General features: G+C 37.8%; 1 protein-coding gene across 1 annotated transcript; it reads left to right on the top strand.

Annotated features, from left to right (window-relative positions):
* The first annotated feature begins 998 nt into the window (after window positions 1-998).
* Window positions 999-10,816, top strand: LOC306666707 (epididymal secretory glutathione peroxidase-like). The gene is made up of 5 exons (XM_079148938.1): window positions 999-1,153; window positions 5,603-5,756; window positions 7,838-7,955; window positions 8,406-8,505; window positions 9,848-10,816. Exons 1-5 carry the CDS (start codon window positions 1,067-1,069, stop codon window positions 9,938-9,940), a joined length of 552 nt encoding a protein of 183 aa, XP_079005064.1. The 5' UTR covers window positions 999-1,066; the 3' UTR covers window positions 9,941-10,816.
* Window positions 10,817-20,623: the final 9,807 nt, after the last annotated feature.

Here is a 20,623-nt window from a genome sequence, read left to right as displayed (position 1 = left end):
GGTTGAAAGGCAGAGCATCTTTATTTTTTCAGTAGCACGTGACTCACTTCCATGATTTTTCTGGGCCCTCGGGCTTTTAGATTCATAGGAATGCTTGCGACTTCTTGTAAACTTATAATTATTTCAAAACCAAATGTCAAAAAAGCTACTTACTATTAAAAAGCATTGTATTCAGAATGGCAGATTATCCTGGGAAAGTGGCAACATTTGTATGTCCCTATTCCCTCACCTAACTTATAAGGCCCTCCAATACAAGACTGCACCCAGGCTGGGCACCCCCATTCCTTTTAACTTTTGCCAATCTGATAATATAAAATGTATCTTTTCTTATTCATACTTCTTTGATTATTGGTGAAAGAGAACATTGTATCCTACCACAGGTGCCATTTGATTTCCTGTCTGGTGTCCGTTTTTCTGTTGTCTGATAGTTTTTCCTACTGATTTATAAACCCTTGAAAGCATTTCTATAATGCATATGATAATGTGCTATCCTCCACATATGTTGTGAATATCTACAACCTATACCCCCAGTTGCCTCTCAACTCTCAGAAAAATCCTAGGTAGTTCATCCTTTGATTTTTAAAAAAACTCAAGTAATAATACTAGGCATGGTACTTACACTTTTTTTCTTTTTCTTTTTTGGTTCTGTATATTGAAGTCGCACTCCACCACTGAACTAAACACCCCCGGTCCTAGAAATAGTATTTGGAATTCTATTTTGACCCATTTGCAGGGAAATCTGGGAGACTGTATCCACATCTAGACATCCCCATCTGCTCAGGAAAAACAAACAATAGACTTCAAGGACCTAAGAAGGATTGCTGTCACCTTCTCATAATTCTCAGAATTTATATGAGTCCTAATCGCACTGATGAGCACTGAGTGCTTGTGGGCATATGTGTAGGCGAAGATGTGATTTGAATTCCCCAGTGCTCATATGGCAGGACTCCTTGAGGCCCTGCAATTGGCCTGCTCAGACTTGGGTCAATCTCTGCCAAAGTAACAAAAGAGTGTGGCGATGCATAAAGACCTCAGGCACTCAGATCAGTGATCTACACCACCAGTCATGACGGTACAGTTAAGAGCCTCCTGTCTTTTCCTCTTTCTTCTGGCTGACTTCATGCAGACGGACACCAAACAAGACAAGATGAAGGTGAGTGAGCTCCAGAGGGGGCGCGGGCGGGGGGCCAAACATGTTACTCTTCTGTCCCACATCTATATCCTACCCTCTGGTACTTCTTGTAAGATCTGTACTTCTGATTTCTATCTCCTTGTGGGTTACCCTAAACCTTTCTTCTCTTTTCCTTGAATCTTCTTCATTCCCCATAAAATGGGATTCCTGAGTTGAATATGAGTAGGGAACACGAGTGTGATCCTTTCTCTCCTTCTTCAAGTGGAGGACTCCTGGAGTCCCCTCCAGTCACATCAGTCAATAACTGATCTGAGTTGGGTCTGAGGGTGACCTCCGTGGGTGTCAGAGTAGGTGGAGATTGAGGTTTGGAAGAGAGGCTGAGCCTAATCATCTTAGACACAAAGGAGGGGTTTCTTGCTAGGTTTCTTACTGAGTCCTTTCTAGTCCACTAACACACTAATGTGAAGAAACACTCATGTGGAAGTTTTAGGGATAAAGTCATAGAGTTATCACAGGAACATAACACATAAAAAAATTAATTGGAGTCTTAAAACAACTGAATTTGGAATCAGGTACTTTTGAATCTGGCCTCAATTTTATTCCCAGTTTATGAATTAGTTGCCTTATTGATAAAACATGTATATATGGCAGTAGAAGGGACAGTTCAAAGAAGGATAGTAATAAATGAGAAGACTGAAAGGCAAAAAGGAATCATGAATTTAGAAACAAGCAGACTTTCATTCACATGGTAGGTAGTCACTTTGGGCCTTGGATATACATTTATTCAATGCTAATTTATTGTAACAGTGTCTAGCTCATGGGTGGATGAGCAACAATCATTACTCCTATAATGTGTTCTACAAAAGACAGCCCTGGTAAGATCTTTCCCTCTATCTGAAATTGCCTAGAAAAGTGGCTGGGTGACTTTCTATTTTGAGAATTGATGGGGTTTTTATGTTACCCAATGTTGCCTAATTGGGTGTGGAGACTCGGGGCTTAGAATTTGCTTAATAAAAGCTGCGTCTGAGCCTTTTTTAACAAACAGTGATGGAAAAACTGGTTAGTCATAGGTACAAAAATGAGACTAGACCTTTATCTCTTACCTTGCACAAAAGTCCAATCAAAATGGATCAAAGACCTAAGAATTAGATCAGAAACTCTACAACTCCTAGAAAACAAAATGTAGCATTAACATTCCAGCACATAAGAATAAGATTCTCAATAGGACCCCTAAAATTAAGAGTTAATAAATAGGATGGCATCAAATTAAAAAGTTTCCGCATAGCAAAGGAAATAATTAAGAAGGTGAAGAGAGAACCTATAGAATGGGAGAAAAATCTTTGCTAATTACTCTTCTCACAGAGAATTAATGTCTAGAATGTATAAAGAACTCAAAAAACTTTACCCCAGGAAATCAAATAACCCAGTTAATAAGTGGGCCTATGAATTAAACAGACACTTCTCAAAAGAAGAAATACAAATAGCCAACAAATACGAAAAAATGTTCAACATCATTAACAATTAGGGAAATGCAAATCAAAACTACACTAAGTCAACATTCCATCATATTGGGGCAGGCACCAACTTCCTTAACAAGAAGACCCCTAAAGCTCAGAAAATAAAACCAAGAACCAATAAGTGGAATGGCATCAAATTTTTAAAAACAAAACAAAACAAAACAACTTCTGCACAGCAAAAAAATTATTAACAGCGTGAGGAGAGCCTCCAGAATGAGAGAAAATCTTTGCCAGCTACTCCTCTGACAGGGATTAATATTCAGAACATATAAAGAACTCAAAAATCTTCACACCAAAAACAAACAAACAAACAAACAAACAAACAAACAAAAAACCCAGTCAATACATGAGCAAAAGAAAGAAGCAGACATTTCTCAAAAGAAGAAACACAGATGGCTAACAAATATATGAAAAAATGTCCAACATCTCCAGCAATCAGGGAAATGCAGATCAAAACTATACTAAGATTTCATCTCACTCCAGTCAGAATGGTAATTATCAAGATTACAAATAATAATAAATGCTGGTAAGGATGTAGGTAAAAAGGTACACTCCTACCTTATTGGCAGGACTGCAAATTAGTGCAACCATTCTGGAAAGCAGTTTGGAGATTTCTCAGATAACTGGGAATGGAACCACCATATAACCCATCACCAGGAATATCCTCCTCAGTATTTATCCTAAAGAATTAAATTCAGCATACTATAGTGATATGTGCATACCTAGGTTTATAGTAGCACAATTCACAATAGCCAAACTATGGAACCAGTAAGGTGTCCATCAATGGATGAACGGGTAAAGAAAATGTAGAAAACACAATGGACTTTTATTCAGCCATAAAGAAGAATTAAATTATGTCATTAGCAGGAAAATGGATGGAACTTGAGAACAATAAGTGAAATAAGCCACTCAGAAAGTTAAGGGTCATAGATTTTTCTCCCATTTGTGGAAGCTAGAGAGGAAAAAGGAAGAGAAAGGTGGTGGTGAAGATCACATGAAAATCAAAGAGGGATCAGTAGAATAAAGGAAAGGGACCAGGCTGGGGTGGGGTGGGGGGAAAACTAGAAAATGGTACTTACCAAATTATATTGTTATATTGTATGCAAGTATGAATATATAACAACAAATCCCACTATTATGTACAGACAACTATAATGCACCAAAAAAAAAAAAAAAAAAAAAAAATGGGAAAAAAGTTGTGTCTGGAGGGGTTCAGACATATCACATAGATTTAAATAAACTGGGAATAACAATCATTATCTGTAGTAAGCTGGACTAAAAGGAGTCTTCAAGTTTAGAGTCTCTGTAAGACCCAGCAAACTGTATATGCAGAGTGATTTTCATTGTGATAGGGGAACAAAAGAAGAGGTGAAAAAGGCAAATTTTTAAAAATGTTTAACCTGGATCTAGACATCATGAAGGTAGAAATGGATGCTCTCATACAATGTTCTCTCATATAATGTACTGGTGCAAGCATGTGTGCAAATTTAGAGAAAGGCACAAAAACTTGTATAGAGAAAACAGCTTTCTCCCTAAAAGAAAGACTGACTAGCTGCAATCTGGTATACTAGTGATATAATCAGTGGATTTATAGAACTGGAAAAAGTTAGGTTTTGTTTCACATTACTCCTGAGTGGGGGCAGAAGGTGTTTAGTTAAAATCCTTTCTGGTTCACTGCATATCCAGGAAGTCTAGTTTAATCCTTGTTTTAAGTCTGGACTTTCCTTAGCAGGTAATACCTTTCTCTCTTTTCAAAAGTTCCTCTGCCTTTTTCTCACTAGGTGGTTCAGACAAGTAGCTTCCTTTTCATACCTCTTATACTCCTTGTATTTCATGGGGAATTTATAACAGCTTCCCCAAAAAGAAAGGGATCGGGTTGTACTGGGGAGTAGTGTGGCTTCAGTGAGGAAAAATAAGATGAGACCTGCTTTGTAGAAGAATTCAACGTAAATACAAGCAATGGAAGTTTCAAGAAGAGCTTATTTCTGTTATGTGAAACTTATTTCTATTTTATGTGGATGTCAGTTCTAGTATGTTCAGGAGATTTGAGAAGGAATGGGATAGATGGAGCTGATAATGATGAGGGTGGGCATTAGATACCTGAAACAGTGGTGGAGGAGCTTGGGAATGCAATAGATCAGAAGTACCAGACGGATCCTAGTGACCTACTTACATATGGTCTTTGGAGCTCTTAATATCTTCTCTTAGGCAGTAGCAGAGGTTACCCCAAGCTGGGATTTCACAATACTGACATATAAGACCATCATATGAGTAAGAGCATGACAGATGAGAGAAAAGTGAGATGGGAATGAATGTTAAACCTGGAGGGTCCCCTTAAGGTTTTACTGGAAATCTTGCATTTTGCTCATGGAGAAACTGAAGTTCAAAGGTGAGAATTGCCTAAGTTCATAGAGGAATTTAATAAAAGATCTGGCTTCTGATTCCCAGCCTAGAGTTCTTTCCATTTTAGCATGTTAATCCATGGATTAAGAAGTCAGAAGACCTAGGGAAAGAGAAGTAACTGAAATACTTAAGCAACTAAAAACTGCCCTTCTTTGAAACATCAATCCAGAGCTAAAACAAAGCTTCATTTTTACAAAACAAAGCTTCATTTTTACAAAACATTGGAAAGCAGTGTGGTGTTCTCTTTGGCCCCACTTACTTTCTGTTCCTCCCTTTGCAGCTCACAAATCTCTTTTCTTTATATTTTTATGCAAGTATTTCCTAGTAGCCTACCTCTGCCCAAATAATAGGAAGACAGAGTTGACTACTTGTTGCTTAAAAAAAAAAAAAAAATTTAAGTTACAAGACCCAAGTTTCAATCTTTTCATTTATTCCTTAGATAATTATTTTTCATTTTCTGAATCTGATAACTGTATTTTTCAAGTGCTTTGAAATCATACACAGATATCAGGAATTATCACTAATACTATCATTTTAAAAAATCTTCCAGATGGATTGCTACAAAGATGTAAAAGGCACCATCTATAACTATGAGGCCCTCACTCTTAATGGGAAGGAACGCATTCAATTCAAGCAGTATGCGGGCAAGCACATCCTCTTTGTCAACGTGGCCACCTATTGCGGTCTGACAGCTCAATATCCTGGTAAGAATTCAGAACCATATATCTTTGGGACTAAATTTTCCAGTTGATTATATTCTAAATCATACTTGGAATTATATTCTAATTCTAATTCTATACCAAAATAAATACTCATAGATGAGTGACTTCATTTTCAATGTCAAAAGTCAATAAACTGTGGCTTACCAGCCAAGTCTGGCCAGTTTTTATAAACCAAGTTTTATTGGGCCACAGCCATGCTCATTCATTTACTTACTGTCTATGGTTGCTTTCATGCCACAAGGCAGAGTTCAGTGGTTGAGTAGTGATGATGGAGACCATGTGATCTGCAAAGTCTAAAATACTATTTAGATTTTATAGAAAAAAAAATTGTTGACCACTTCTCTAAGTTTGGCCTCTGGTTTGTCTAAGGTTTCTAATAAAATTGATATATATCTAAGAACTAGGAGCTTCTTAGAAGATTTCAGAAATCTCCTTGGTAAATAGAGGAGGAAAGATCCACATTTTTGAGACTTTTGTAGGAAATAATAATGACAAGGAAAGAGGGGGGAAAGGTTTATACCTGGAGCTAAATTTGACTAGAGTTAAGCACAGGTAGAAGAGGCTATCTAGAAGCACAAGTACCTTCTCAATCTTGCCTCTTCCCTTGGGTGTAGTTTTCTTCCTCCTTGTTCATTATTCAAGGAAGAATTTTGTCTCTCTCATATTTTAGGGCCATCGGTTTAAAAACAAATGAATAGTGAACAGGATGGATTATACCAAACACAGATGTACTTTATATGTTTAAATTAATAAGAATTTGTTTTTAATTATGTTGTGTTTTACAGAAGTAATAGATTCACAAGGCTCAAAATTCAAAAGGAACAAAGAGGTTTAGAGTGAAAAAAAATCTTTCTACCTCCCTTTCCTCCCTTCAGACAACTAATATTATCATGTTTATAAAATACAGATTCTTTTTCCTGCTTTTTTTCTCAGTTGATAACACAATATAAATATTTTTGCTGTGTTATTTTTTAAATTAGCAACATATTTTTTATTTCAGTTCATTTCCTCATTCCTTTTTAAGACTAAATATTGTTTTTTAAACATAATTCATTTTACTGTTTATAAGGGACTTTAAAAGTGAACTTAATCCATTTCCTTCTGCACATAACAGATGAAGAAACTGAGGAATAGTTGCTCAAGGAATGGAAGACAGGCTTCCCAATTTCTCTTCTTTCCTGGAGGGAGGGATTATCTGTAGTGCTGAAGAAAAGATGGAAGTATGTAGAGAGAGGTTCTGAGGACTCACATGAAAACAGGAAAGCAATCTCTCCTTTAAAAAAAGGGGGGGGGGGAGGTTAAGAGGAGATACCAATTGGGTGAGTGAAATCTGTGTGGTCCTGGTTAGTGTTCGTCAAGGGACTAAAGGCATCTAGTCCAGAAAGGGTTAACATGGATTATTAAAGCCTAAACAGACAAGTTGGAAACTTCCTGGCAGTAGAAGAAAGCAGTTGAAGCTCACATTTGGGCAAACCACTGAGGACTTTTAGTTAGAAAGCATCTTTAACATCCTGAGGATGGTTGAAGAGCATCAGGAAGCTTAACTTGAACTTTTTCTGTTTCTCTTTGGCTCTGTCAGATTGACCTGGACTCTGTCAGCCTGTTCTGAGGACAGAAGCTCAGTTCTCATCATCTTCCTTTAAAAAGAAAGATTCAGTCTATCAATTCACCAACCAGGGAAAGAAAACTGATAAGAATAGTGATGATGTTCCAACCTGACTTGGTTTAAAAATCACTGGATTTTGAATAATAAAAATGACTTGGTCCCATCTCAGAGGAGTAGAATCAGAAACTTCTGGGCATCCTTATTTTTAATGAAAGTCCTCCCATTGATTGGGATGTGGTTACAGGCTTGAGAAATACTGTACTATATTCAAGGGTCTAGAGGGCATGTCCAAAGATCTGGTGTCTAACTCCAGCTATACCACTCCATGCCTCTTTGATCTAGAGATAGTTCCCTCCCTTGTTTCTGTTTCCTTCTCTGAAAAATGAATAACCCCAGGGATCCTTCTCTACATAAAAGTTCTCTGGGCTGGGCCATCATGTCCCTTTTCTAATCACAGAACTGAATGCACTTCAGGAGGAGCTGAAGCCCTTTGGCTTTGTTGTACTGGGCTTTCCCTGCAACCAGTTTGGAAAGCAAGAACCAGGAGACAACACTGAGATTCTTCCTGGACTCAAGTAAGTGCCTGCCTGAAACTCAGTAGGAAGTCCTTGTCCACCTTTCCTGTCTTCAGATATTCTTCCATCTCAGAAACCTCCTGGGAAGGTGGTGGATTATTAGGCTCAGGGGCATCTGCAAACTGATTTTTTAAACATTAATCCTCCTTGATAAGTGTATGATAGAGTCCAGAGATTTTTGTCTCCACCCCTAGTTGAGAACTGGATGGACTGTGGAAGAACAGGAAAACAGAGATAATTGGCACAGAAACAATGAGAGGAGCTGAGACAGATTGTGGAATAACAATAGCAACTCAGAGGACCCAAAGTCCAAAACTGACCTATTTCTGTTACCTCTCCCATCTATTATATCTGTCCCTCATTCTGCCCTTTCCTGTGACTTCAAATCCTGGTGTCCCATCATAACTTTCTCAAATCCTGGAGCTTCCTGGGAACATTTGGTTATTGCAGGTATGTTCGTCCAGGAGGAGGATATACACCTAATTTCCAGCTTTTTGAGAAAGGAGATGTGAATGGTGAAAAAGAACAGAAAGTCTTCACTTTCTTGAAGGTGAGTCAGTTACTGGCTTAAGACTCCTCCTTTTCCCTAATATTCTTAGTGCAGAATTGATATGGTGGAAATGGGCCCAAGAGATCATGCCTAGGGGTTGGACTGATCATTTTAGAGGGAATCTCCAGGTCAGCATGAAGATTTGGGTTTAATCTGTTAGTATCTATGGGGACCTGACTTTCTGTGGTGGAGAGAATTGTGTGAAATGCAGCTTTTACTGGGACCACCCTCTTACTCATTGACATTCAATCATTCATTTATTTAAGGTACATTCAATGAATGTCTACTACCTATAATGCAGGCTAAATAGTAGATTAATAAGGCACAGTTCCTGCCCTTCATGAGATCACAGTTAAGAGACAGAGAAAGAGAGAGAGAGAGAAAGAGAGAGAGAGCTAGAAATCAACAGGGTTAACATAATGTAGTAGGTACTTTTAATGAAACACTGGTTTTTATTTTTTTTGTACTGGGATTGAACACAGAGGTGCTTAACCACTGAGCAACAATCCACAACCCTTTTTTAATTTTGAGGCAGGGTCTCACTAAATTGCTTGGGGCAATGCTAAATTGCTAAGGTTGACCTCCAACTTGTGATCCTCCTGCCTCTTAGTCTCACAAATTGCTGGTATTATAGGCATGTGCCATCATGCCTGGTAGCACTGGTTTTTGGACAAGAGAGGTGCCAGAGCTAAAAAGGATCCTAAATATCACCAGAGAGACTACTTCTAATGCTGGACTGGACCAAGACTAGTCCATGTTAAATTTGTGTATATGCGTCAGTAAATTGAAGAAAATAGAACAGTGTAAGAAGGATTCATTAATTCAACGGCATCTAACTTATAAGGCTGTCCTTTATTTAAAGATTTTGACACACATATAATTTATTCTTAGGATGATCTTTTTAAAATTAGGTGATAAAGTGATGGTATTTGACATTTTTGCTTTGATAAATGTCAGTAACTCTAAGTTGTTCCCAAAGGCATTTATTGAAGTGCTGTTGGCCCCATTAAAACCCTAAAACCTGGGAATCCACATTCTAATCCAAGTCAATCACATTGCAGAAAAAGAAAATGAAGCTTGAGTGGTGACATATCTTACCATGGTGGCATGATTGTGTGATGGGTTCATGGGGAGAATTAGAAGGAAGGAATAGAATTTGGTTACAACAGTTACAACATTCTTGATAGTTGATATTGTTGTGTTTTGGAAATTTTATGGGGAATCGTAGGAAATTAAAATATCTAGATATAGGAGGAAGTGGATTTTATTTCTGGGTAAAATTACCTTGATTATTTGGTATAGAAGTGATACTGTGTTTCTCTTTTCCATCTCTCCACTTCAGCATTCCTGTCCTCACCCCTCTGAGATTTTGGGCTCATTAAAACATATCTCCTGGGAACCCGTAAGAGTTCATGACATCCGTTGGAACTTTTGAAAAGTTCTGGTGGGGCCTGATGGAGTCCCTGTCATTGCGATGGTTTCACCGTGCAACAATCAGTACAGTTAAGTCAGACATCCTGGTGTACCTGAAGCAATTCAAAACGAAATAGGAAGACTGAGTTGGGGGCAGAAGTCATTTTACTTTTCACCTAAAGACCTGTTCTGGAAAAATTTGTCTTCTTACCACATTCTTTTCCTAAATGGCCTCCTTTTGACTAAGTTACGTCCATTCTGCCAAGGTTCCCACTTTTCATCAAGTACATTTGTACTTGGAAGGCTATTCCCCTTTATCTTGGAAAAAGTGGGTCAAGAATAAAAGAATGGAAACTCAAATCCCCAGGTCTCTGTTACAGACTGAATAATTCATATTCATAAAAGGAAAATCATCCTTCCATGAGAATGGCTTAGTTTTCTATCATCTTTGGAAGAAGGCTGTTCCTGGATGTTGACTCCTCCTTTTCCCACCCTGAAGGTGCAGAAATAGTGATGGGGACATAGTCATTCAAATTAGCTTCCACTTCTTAGTAGGACAAACATGTATTGTCAGTTTCCAAGTCTTTTTGGATCAGTTTTCACCCATGACATTTCCTTCCACCTGTCATTCTCCTGTGGGAGCCCTAAGGGAAAGTAGGAGCAAGAACATGATTCAGATGAGGAGAGGGTGTCTCCATGCTAATGGGACCCAGGACTTTTCTCTGTTCTGTCCTACAAAAGTTTTCCTTATTGTCTGATTCTTAGTGTATTCAGATTATGGTTCCTGGGTGGGGATGGATTTTTATCTTTTGAAGGATGAAATTCCCCTCTCAACCCAAGATTTCTCAGCTTCAGAACCAGTCTTGTTACTGTTTCCAATAAAATGTTTTCTGCAGCATCTAAGATCTCTGTGTGGTTTTTAAAATTCCATATTGTACTTGAACTCATCTTATCTCCCTCATAGTGCTTGTTGATGGTGTATTATCCAGAATTCTCGAACTTCCCCTGACAAAGGGATTTATCCTCTCAGATGTCACTTGATGATTCTTAGTTGTCACCAGTCTTTGGGAGTTGCTTTACACCAAGTTTGTCTCCTTCCCTGGATAGCCAATTTCCAATTAGTTGTCCATGAGGAGTTACAAAGGTCTCCATCCCTCATGGTGCTTCTCCAAGTGGTGCCTCCTCTCCCTCAGTGTTTGGTCCAGTGGTGGCTGACTGAATGAGTGACATATATGCACATATGCACAAGCAGATGTGATGAGCTGGTTGCTTGAAAAACATAGGGAGATTGATAATTATTCAGTAATAGGATTGGAGGGTCATTGTTAGAGGAAATTGATGCTTTGGAGATTTTGACAATTAAAAGGTGAGGATGATATTATCACTAAAAAAAATCTCAATGTGAAAGGTGCCTTCATGAGATCCTATTAAAAATCTTTCATATTCTGCAACTCAGGACACAAAAAGTCAAGGGTCTGGCCCCAAGACTTAATCATAGGAATAGCAGAATTTCAAAGAAAGTTATATTCCAAACCTAGATTGTCTTCTATGCCAAGGTCCTGGTAATGATTGGAAAAGAATAAAACTCTGAGACGTTGAATGGACCTTTGGTTTTATGTGTAAAAAATTGAAATCCCCAGATTTGCCAGGACTCCTGAAACTTTTAAAAGTGGTTAAAAGAATGTCTTTCTTGCTTGAAAGCAATGTAGATGTTGCTTGCATTCATTCAGCATCTGCCCATGTACAACTAGAGTCTAAATGTTCCTGAACAAGAGGAGTAGAACATAAGGTCAGTTAAGAAGGGTTTACTGATAGAGTAGCATTTTTCCTGAATACAGACTTTTTATACACTGGCAAGAACCCACCACACTATTAGGATGCCTCCTGCTTGGAAAAAGAAATGGCTTTTGCAAATATAATACAGATGTCAGGACTGTTGTGACAGATGGCAGAATTAAGGAATCAGAAGTTCAGAAAGTGGGCATGTTAGAGTGGATTTAGCATGGGAAACTCACTACATAACTATGTATTGCTGTAGGACCAAAGAACATTCCTTCTGAAAAAATAAAAAGGAATGTGCTGGTAAGAGGGGCAATTTTGTTCAACTTAACACTTTTAACAAAAATGTTTAAAATTATTTAATCTACATCTGTAATCCTTCATTAAAAAAAAAAAAAAGCCTAAACAAAACAAATGTGAAAAATTGAGTTCTCAAGATATGAGACTTGAGAAATTTTTCAAATAATCTTGACTTTTTTGTGCATTTACTTAGCTTGTGTTGCAACCCAAATTTAAGTGTTTTTTTCCTTTTCTTTATTAATAAATAATAATAATTATTATTTGCAGTACTGTAGATCTGAAACAGTATTTTTTTCTGAAGGAAATATTACTTTTAATATTTCAGGGTAGTAAAATATTTTAACATTCTTAGATTAAAAGCCAGCGAGTGACTGAGTCGAGGTGGGAAAATGGCATTCAAAACAAAAGGAAGGTTAGTTGACTGCGGAGTGGAGGTGCAGAAAAGTAGAATGGGGAAGATACAAGGTCCATGTGAAGCGCGGTTTCAGAGCGTCACGTCTGTTTTGCTTGCAGCCATCTTAGCTTCCATTCGTTCTCGAGCTAAGGTGACTTCTTTCATTCTAACCGCGGTGCTGATGACGGCCACCCTCAGTCCGGAGGTGCCTCTGTGTTACCGCGGCGGAGCGCGCTAGGGGAAGACGAACTCGGCTAATTCCAGTTCCCTTGTTTGCTTTTAATCCCATCCGTGGAAACCCTGTACCACAGAGTGTCTTTTTTGTTCATATTATTTAATATCATAAACAAAACTTGAAGAGCAATTAATCTTTAATCTTCACTTATAAATTCATCTTTACTTACGTATGCAACCTACCACCCACAGTGGCTCCAGTGGCGCAATCGGTTAGCGCGCGGTACTTATATGACAGTACGGCTTGTGAGCAATGCCGAGGTTGTGAGTTCGAGCCTCACCTGGAGCAGTTTTGCTGTTCTCTAACCTATGCAAATGAGAAGGGCACATTAAATTTGAATCCTCTTTAAGGAAGTATATTGTGACTTACCCCATTCCCAGACTCTGATTGTGAATTCTTGCTCAAGGTTGCGTATGACCGATGTCATTCTTCCAGACCTTTTGATGTTGCTGCCTTAACCAAAGCTTTAACAACATGTGTTTGGCAGTTGCTGAAAACACCTGTTCACAGTATTCAATTACGTAGCATCTTGAGCATCGTAGTCTCAGGCTTAGAATTCAGGTACACATAAAAATTTGTGAAAAATAACCCTATCCGATTTGTCAACTCTATGAAATGAGGGTGATCTAATTTTTTAAAGTTTTTAAATTTTGGTGGGAAATGTCTTGTCCTTGAACCTGCTTTCCTTACCTCAGTTCTTCATTCTGCTGGACTTTCTCTGAAATTATTATTATTTTTAATAGGTCCATGATGTCTGTAGTTACAACTGAGATACAGGTATTGAGACTTTGAAAAGTCTTGCCCCATTACAACCCTTTAGAGTTGAGCTGGAAGCCTGTGTGGGGCCATTAAGCTTATCCTCCAGATTTTAAATATTGTCTAAGACATCCTGGGAACAGGATTAGAGCTCTCCCACTTTACCAAAGATTTATAATTGCTGTGTGTAAATGTTCTGCACTACCAGTTCTCTTCCAGCTACTGCTACATTTTGGAGTGCTGACATTCTCCCTGGTGTCAACCCTAACTGCCTATCTTGGAAAAGTAAGTTTAAAACCTGACTCAGAGACCAACTTGGACCAAAGCGTGGTAAAAAGTGATCGTGATAATTTACTTACCAAGATGTACAATGGTATGTCAGTAGGAACTACTCACGGTGTTGCTTAATAACCATCAAATATCACCAAGGATATTTGTTTAACGTCACAAATATCCTCTCAACTAACATTCTTTTGTACTATAATTTTGCAGCAGTTTCTTTCAAGAAATGGGATCTATTTCCCGTCCCTTGTTTGTCAGCTGTCTTATGTTTTGCTTTGACCAATAGAAAGCTGTGGAAATTATGTGTGTAAATAATGTTATGGGAGTTGCAGGAAGCCTTGCGACTTCCCCTCCTGCCCTTCTGTTACCTTGAGTCTATGATATAAGGAAACCCCATCTAAACTCTTAAAAAATAAACAACTAGAGTCCCAGTCATCTCAGCCATTCCATTCATTCCAACTGACAAGCCACACAAGATGAATTAGGATTGTCTTGGACCATCCAATCTAAGTTAAAGACAGTCCTCAACTTGGACCATCTATACTGCCAGATGAATACATTTACATGAGTGACCCCAGACAAAACCAGCAACATATTATTAATCACAACTCAGATTGTTTGCCTGAAGAATTGTAAACACAAAAGACAATTGTTGTTTTAAGTCGCTAAATTTGAGTAAGGACTGCTACATGGATATAAAAGATGGATACAAGCATTTACCATAAAGTTCTGAGCATCCAGTAAGAGTTTAAGATAAATTAGCTATTTGTTACTTTTGAGGATCATCTCACTATCCCAAGTATTGGGTACTCTCTGCTCTTGCTACAGCCTTAAGACTCCAGAATCATTTTGACCTCTTACTATTCAAATTTAACAGTGAGGTAAGGTTTCAGGCTTCTTAGGTTCTTGCACCAAGCTCAGTTTTTTTGCCCTGAAAGACCCAGGACTTCCAGATCTCTAGAGTAAGTGGTAGTATGAACGAGCAAGTATGACCCACATTCCACATGCTTGTGAGTGAAATTTATCAGTGATGAATTAAAATGAAGAATGAAGATTGTTGAATAGATAGTTGGTCTATCACATTCTGGGGTGTATGTAGAGTAAAAAAAAAAAAAAACAAAAGGGCTCATTGTATGTTAAAACAGTGAAGAGTTTAGAATTTCATTATTTTCTCATATGTAATATATGCCATATAGTTTGTCTTTTCATTTATTTCGGCCCAATATATTACAATCTATTAGATTTTACAACTCACTATATTATAATAGATCTATTATAATCCAAAAACTTACCTTTGTATACAATCATATCATTTGAAAATAATGGCAGTTTTGTTTCTTCCTTTCCAATCATTTTATCTTTGTTATTATTTGTAAACTGAAGTTTGTAATCTTGAATAGAAGTGATAAGAGGTATCATCCCTGATTTGTCAACAGTGCTGTGAAACAGAATGTTTTCAAGATTATATATTTCCCATTTATGATTGATATCTACTATAAAATTTTTGACTATGTCATTTATAGGCTAAATAACTCACCTTCTATGATGCTTATAGTATTGATCATTATTGAATGTTAAATTTTATCAAATACTTTTTCTATCTATATTTAAGGTGATCACAAATTTTTATTCCAATGTGCTGAATTTAAATGATTTATTTTTTAATGATAAACCAATCTTGTTTTCTTAGTGCCTAGGATAAGTTAGACTCTCAAGACAAAAATGATTTATAATTCATTTTAAACTTAACTTTGTACAGTTCCTTCCTTAACTTTCAGAATAACTTACATCATGTTGCAGAGTGAGAGTGACCATTCCATTTTCCATTCTTGTAATGTTCCAATTGGGTTACATGCAAAAGTGATACCAGTTTGTTTGGCAGTTTCTATTAAAAAATAATAATAATTTAAAAATACAGACCTATCATATGACCCAGCCATTCAACTCCTAGGTATTTACCCAAGAGAAATGAAAGCATATATCCACACAAATCATTATACACAAATGTTCACAGCAGTTTTGTTTATATTAGCCCAAACCTGGATATATTCTAAATGTTCATCAACAGGATAAACAAATTGAAGTATATCCACAGAACAAAGTACTATCCAGTGATAATAATAAATGAATTGTGATGCAAGCAAAAACAATGATGAACCTCAAGATGATGATTATAAGAAAAACAATTTTCTAAAGTTCATACTGTATGGTCCCGCTTAGATCAAATTACAAAAACTACAGACACATGATGTTTCTTTCTAAAAGTACAAATAGAAGGACAGAAAGCAGATCAGTATTGTGGGAGGGATTTCAAAGGTACAAAAGGGCATGAAGAAACTTTGGGGGCTGATGTCTGTGTTCATTGTTTTTATTGTAGTGATGGCTTTATGCATTGTCAATCATATATCATGATTATGTGTAGTTCAGTCTATGGCAATTGTTGCTGGATAAAACCGTTTAAAGTATACATCTGGAATCTCATTATGGCATTCTGCATCCCCCTCCAAACTATGGAAGAGTTTGCATCTCTGTTTTATTTCTTCTTTGAACGTTTTAAATAAATACCTGGGGTTTGGGGGTGTAGCTCAGTGGTGGAGCGCTTGCCTACCACGGGTGAGGAAGGTATTGTGTCCATTCACAACTAAAAATATTAAAAAAAAAAAAAAAAAACAAAAACAAAAACAAAACCTGGTAAGAGAGGAGGCTTGGAATTTTCTCAATATGAAGATATTCGGCGACTAATTAAAAATTTTATAATTTAAGACTATGACTGTTATTCCTTTCTGAATATGATTTGTACGTCATATGGTTCATCAAAATATGCAAGTACAATTCGCCGGATTCTTTCCATTTTTAGAGTAGCTGCTCCCTCCTCATCCTGATCTTTGCCTGGCTCTCTGCTTCTTACTTTTTCAAGACTTTTTAAACCTGGTCCCGGGATCTTGCGGGTAGTCGGACTATCCCCGCCCACTGGGTGGGAGAATGCAGGAGCAGAGAGACCGCAACCTGTCGCCTGCTGCCTCCGCCTGAATCAGAAGCGGGTTTCATAACTTTGTGTTTCTCCAGCTCATCTGAAATGTGGGAAGTTTTCCTCTCGCAAGGGGGCGACATTTAACCTGACTTCAGAAAGACCAAGTTCTCCTGATACAGAGTGCGAGCGTGTGTGCGCGCAGGTCAAGTAGTCACCGAACGCCTGCTGCGGACCAGTGCAGGAGGAAGGGTGGTGGCTCCGCGGGAACAGAGATCCTTAACATGCGTCCCTGACGCTCCCACCTCACTTCCTGAGCCCACCCAAACCGCCAGAAGAGGGTCCTCAAGGATCGGGGTTCACGCTCTGCCTACCCCACCAAACCCACACAAGGGCATGCTCGCCTAGCCGAGTGCTTCTTTCCAAGTTAAGAAAGGAGGGGCTGCTGGCCCCACCTTCTGAATTCGTCAGATCCCAAGAGAGATCTACTGAATGTATAGCTTTATTTCCCACTCGAAAGAGCTGCGGAGAAATAAGGCTCTTTTTCCAAAGTGATCGGAGGATACAGGGAAGAGAGATGGGCAGTGGTGCTTAGGAAATGGAAGGAAAGTGAAAAAGAGAGCGACCAACCACGAAGGGATTCGAACCCTCAATCTTCTGATCCGAAGTCAGACGCCTTATCCATTAGGCCACGTGGTCCTGAGTGCCTAGGCTCTTGAAAAATTATAACAAAGTGTTGGGATTCTGGGCTAAATCCAACATATGGTTTTGTGTAATCTTAGAATGATATAATCTTCATCAATAATCTTATTTCAAATATTGTACAATTAATATACTCAAAAGCTAAGTCATTTCTCCTGTGTCACACAATAGCGGGATAATAATACGAAATGAGAATTCTGATTTTCTCCAAATACTCGCTCTTATTACCAAATTCTACACCAAATTTGCATAATGCAACAGTGTCTCTCTCAGTCGATATTAAACCGTAAAGAAATAGGAAAAGAAAATAAACATTCCTCTGCAATCACGGTTACAAACGCTCAGATTGCAGTCAGAATTGAGACCTTCTGGGAGTACGTGAAAATCACCACAAGAGGGACAAGAAAGACCCTTCCTGCCACCTCCTTAGCTTGGTCTGTCCGCCGCGACGACTTCAACTGGGATTAAAGCGAGACCTCTTCGTAGGCCTGTCGCCTCTCACAAACCGAGACGTGTAGACCGCACTGAGGATTCTCCAGTGTGACGTTTATAAAACGCCCAAGGAAAAACCAAAGGATTATAAAGTGCTTGTGCCACCACCTGGTGCGGGGGTGCGTGCTTTGGCCGGGAGTTCTCCCCAGTCTTATTTTCCCCACCCACCCTCTACGCCTGGGTTCGGACCTCCCACTCGTCGTGTGGGCGCGGGGAAGCTCGCGGGTGGGAGCGGCGCGGGCAGGGCGGACCTGGCGGAGGCCGCGGGGTGCGAGCCGTAGGTCTGGAATCCCAGGCATGTGGAGTGGCCTTCCCGTTACTGGGAGCGCTAGAGCGCCGGATTTGAATCTACGAAACTGGCTTCCTCGCCACTACTTGACTCTCCCAAAGGCTGTCGTGCAGCGTTTCCTTATTTTAGAAATGCAGGAAAAACATTATTTTCTGAAAAAGCTCTGATAATCGAAGCCTGCACCCTGAAGAGGCTGCGCTGTTTTTCTGAAGCCCCCCCAGAAAATCACCTTCTGGGTTCTCTGACCCCAGATCAAAGCGTCACAGTCAGCCAGCCCCGAGGATCTAAACTTACTCTGCGCCTTAAAAGACTTTTCTTTTCTCTCTCTTTAGAGAGAGGGAGAAAGATAGAAGAATGAACAGCATATCCAGAAGATGGATCAATATGTGTAATGGTGTAAAGAATTTTCCCCCAATTAATTAGAAAATTCAAATGAAACAGCAACTTATGCAGAAATATCAATGACAACATTTGATTTAAGAAAAAAAATGACAAAAACGAATAGTCCTAAAACTGTTACATAAACTGAATAGTCAGAAGATTTCTAGCAGAGAAAACTCCAAACTCAGATACTTTAAACTGAGAACTTCTTCAAAACAATCCAGAGAGTATAATTTCATTTAGACACAAACTCTTCCAAATTAGGATGGGAAGACTTTCCATCTCAATTTATAAACCTGACTTCATCCTAATACAAATATCAGACAATGATAGCGTGAGAAAGGAAAGTCATAGAACCCGAACATCAATGCAGTATCCTTTAAAACAAAAACAAAACTGAACACCTAACTGAATTCAACAATGATTATAAATTATAACAAACCTGTTTATACCAAAAATGAGGTGTCAATTAAACATTAGAAAAAACAATTGCTATGATTCAGCACATCAAAAAATTATGTTCACTACAGTAGAGTCAGAAAAAGCATCTGATAAATTTCTGTCCATTCATGATATACGTGTTAATCTAGAAATAGAAGGAAATATCTTTGGATTTTACAAATACAAACATAATTGACAGAAAACATAATAATTACAGGTAAAAAACTTAAAACACTCTGATTAGAATTGGGAACACATGGAGTATACCAGGAATATATTTCTATTCCCTATAAGACAAAAGGCAAAAAATTTAAATATAATGACTAGAAAGAAAAAAAAATTATCTTTTATCTCTTTTTAACATATTGTATGTTTGTGTACCAAAATTAACTAGAAAATCTAAACATAAGTTATTATAATTAGTAAAAATGTCTTAACATATTTTCCTGAAGGCTATAAAATTTCACAAGAGCAATTACATACAATTTAGAAAAACCTAGAAGTCACAGAACAGGAAATATTAACATGATACTATTTCAATAACAAGAAAACATCACAAAATAAATATGGCATGGTTTTATTTATAGAAACTACAAACTAAGTATACTAAAAAACCCATTATTTATGAATACATATATAATTAGTAAAGCTAATACATTAGAGGTAAGAGAGTTATCTCAGGATGAGAGAGGTGTAAAATGGGGTAGAGCAAATGGGACTTCTAACAAACAGGAATTAAAATGTACAAATACAAGTATATAGAGATCACTGAATTTATAAAGATAATATATGTATAAGCTGCCAACTAGATCTTTTGTTTTAATTTATTACCCCTCTTTCCAGCAAATGGGATCCCAGAACTAAGTTTTGTCACTTAGGCTGCCTGTACCAAGAAATAGAACATTGTTAATACCCCCAGAAGTCATTCTCATGCCCCACTCCTATTCACTTTTTCCATAAAAATAATCTCTTTTTTCTTCTTTGCTTCTGACGTCATCTGCTCATTTTGCACATTTTTATTCTTTGTACAAATAGGATTATACAATACACACAGTTAGCCCTCGATATATTCAGGTTCTGTGTCCACTGATTTAACCAAGCATGGATGAAAAATATTTGGGAAAAAAATGACACATGTATTAAACATGTACAGACATTTTATCTTGTTATTATTCCATAAATGATTCAGTGTAACAAATATCTACATGGTGTTTAATTTACATTGTATCATGTATGATACACAATCTAGAGATGTTTCAAAATTTTCAGGAGAGCTGGGAATGATGGCTCAGCAACTTAGAAAGACCTTGTCTCCAAAAAAATTTTTTAAAGAAGTTGCATCTTGCTTTTTGAGATGACTCACATTCTCCCTTGAATTCTTTGTTTTACCACCAAAGCTTCTCACTCTTCTTGAGATGGACCACATTCTCCCTTGAATGTGTCTGCTTTTCTGACTAAATCTGTATCTCTATTAAAAAAAAAAAAAAAAAAAAAAAAAAGGCTGGGGATGTAACTTGGTGATAGTGCACGCCAAGTGCAGTCTACAGTATTACATAATAAATTTAAAAGAAGCATACAGGGGGATGTGCATAGGCTATATACAAATATTATGCCATTTTATATGAGGGATTTGATCAGTCACATATTTGATATCCACGGGAAGTCCTGGAACCAATCCTCCACAAA

The sequence above is a fragment of the Sciurus vulgaris genome, assembly GCF_902686455.1.
Source record: "Sciurus vulgaris genome assembly, chromosome: 7".
Taxonomy (NCBI): domain Eukaryota; kingdom Metazoa; phylum Chordata; class Mammalia; order Rodentia; family Sciuridae; genus Sciurus; species Sciurus vulgaris.
This window is presented reverse-complemented; position numbering and strand designations above follow the sequence as displayed.

Bases quoted from the DNA above. Each gene is read 5' to 3' on its own strand.
- LOC306666707 (XM_079148938.1), top strand. From the start codon at position 1,067: ATGACGGTACAGTTAAGAGCCTCCTGTCTTTTCCTCTTTCTTCTGGCT. The intron at 5,757-7,837 runs GTAAGAATTCAG...TTCTAATCACAG, and splicing joins TCTGACAGCTCAATATCCTG to AACTGAATGCACTTCAGGAG. The intron at 8,506-9,847 runs GTGAGTCAGTTA...TCTCCACTTCAG, and splicing joins AAGTCTTCACTTTCTTGAAG to CATTCCTGTCCTCACCCCTC.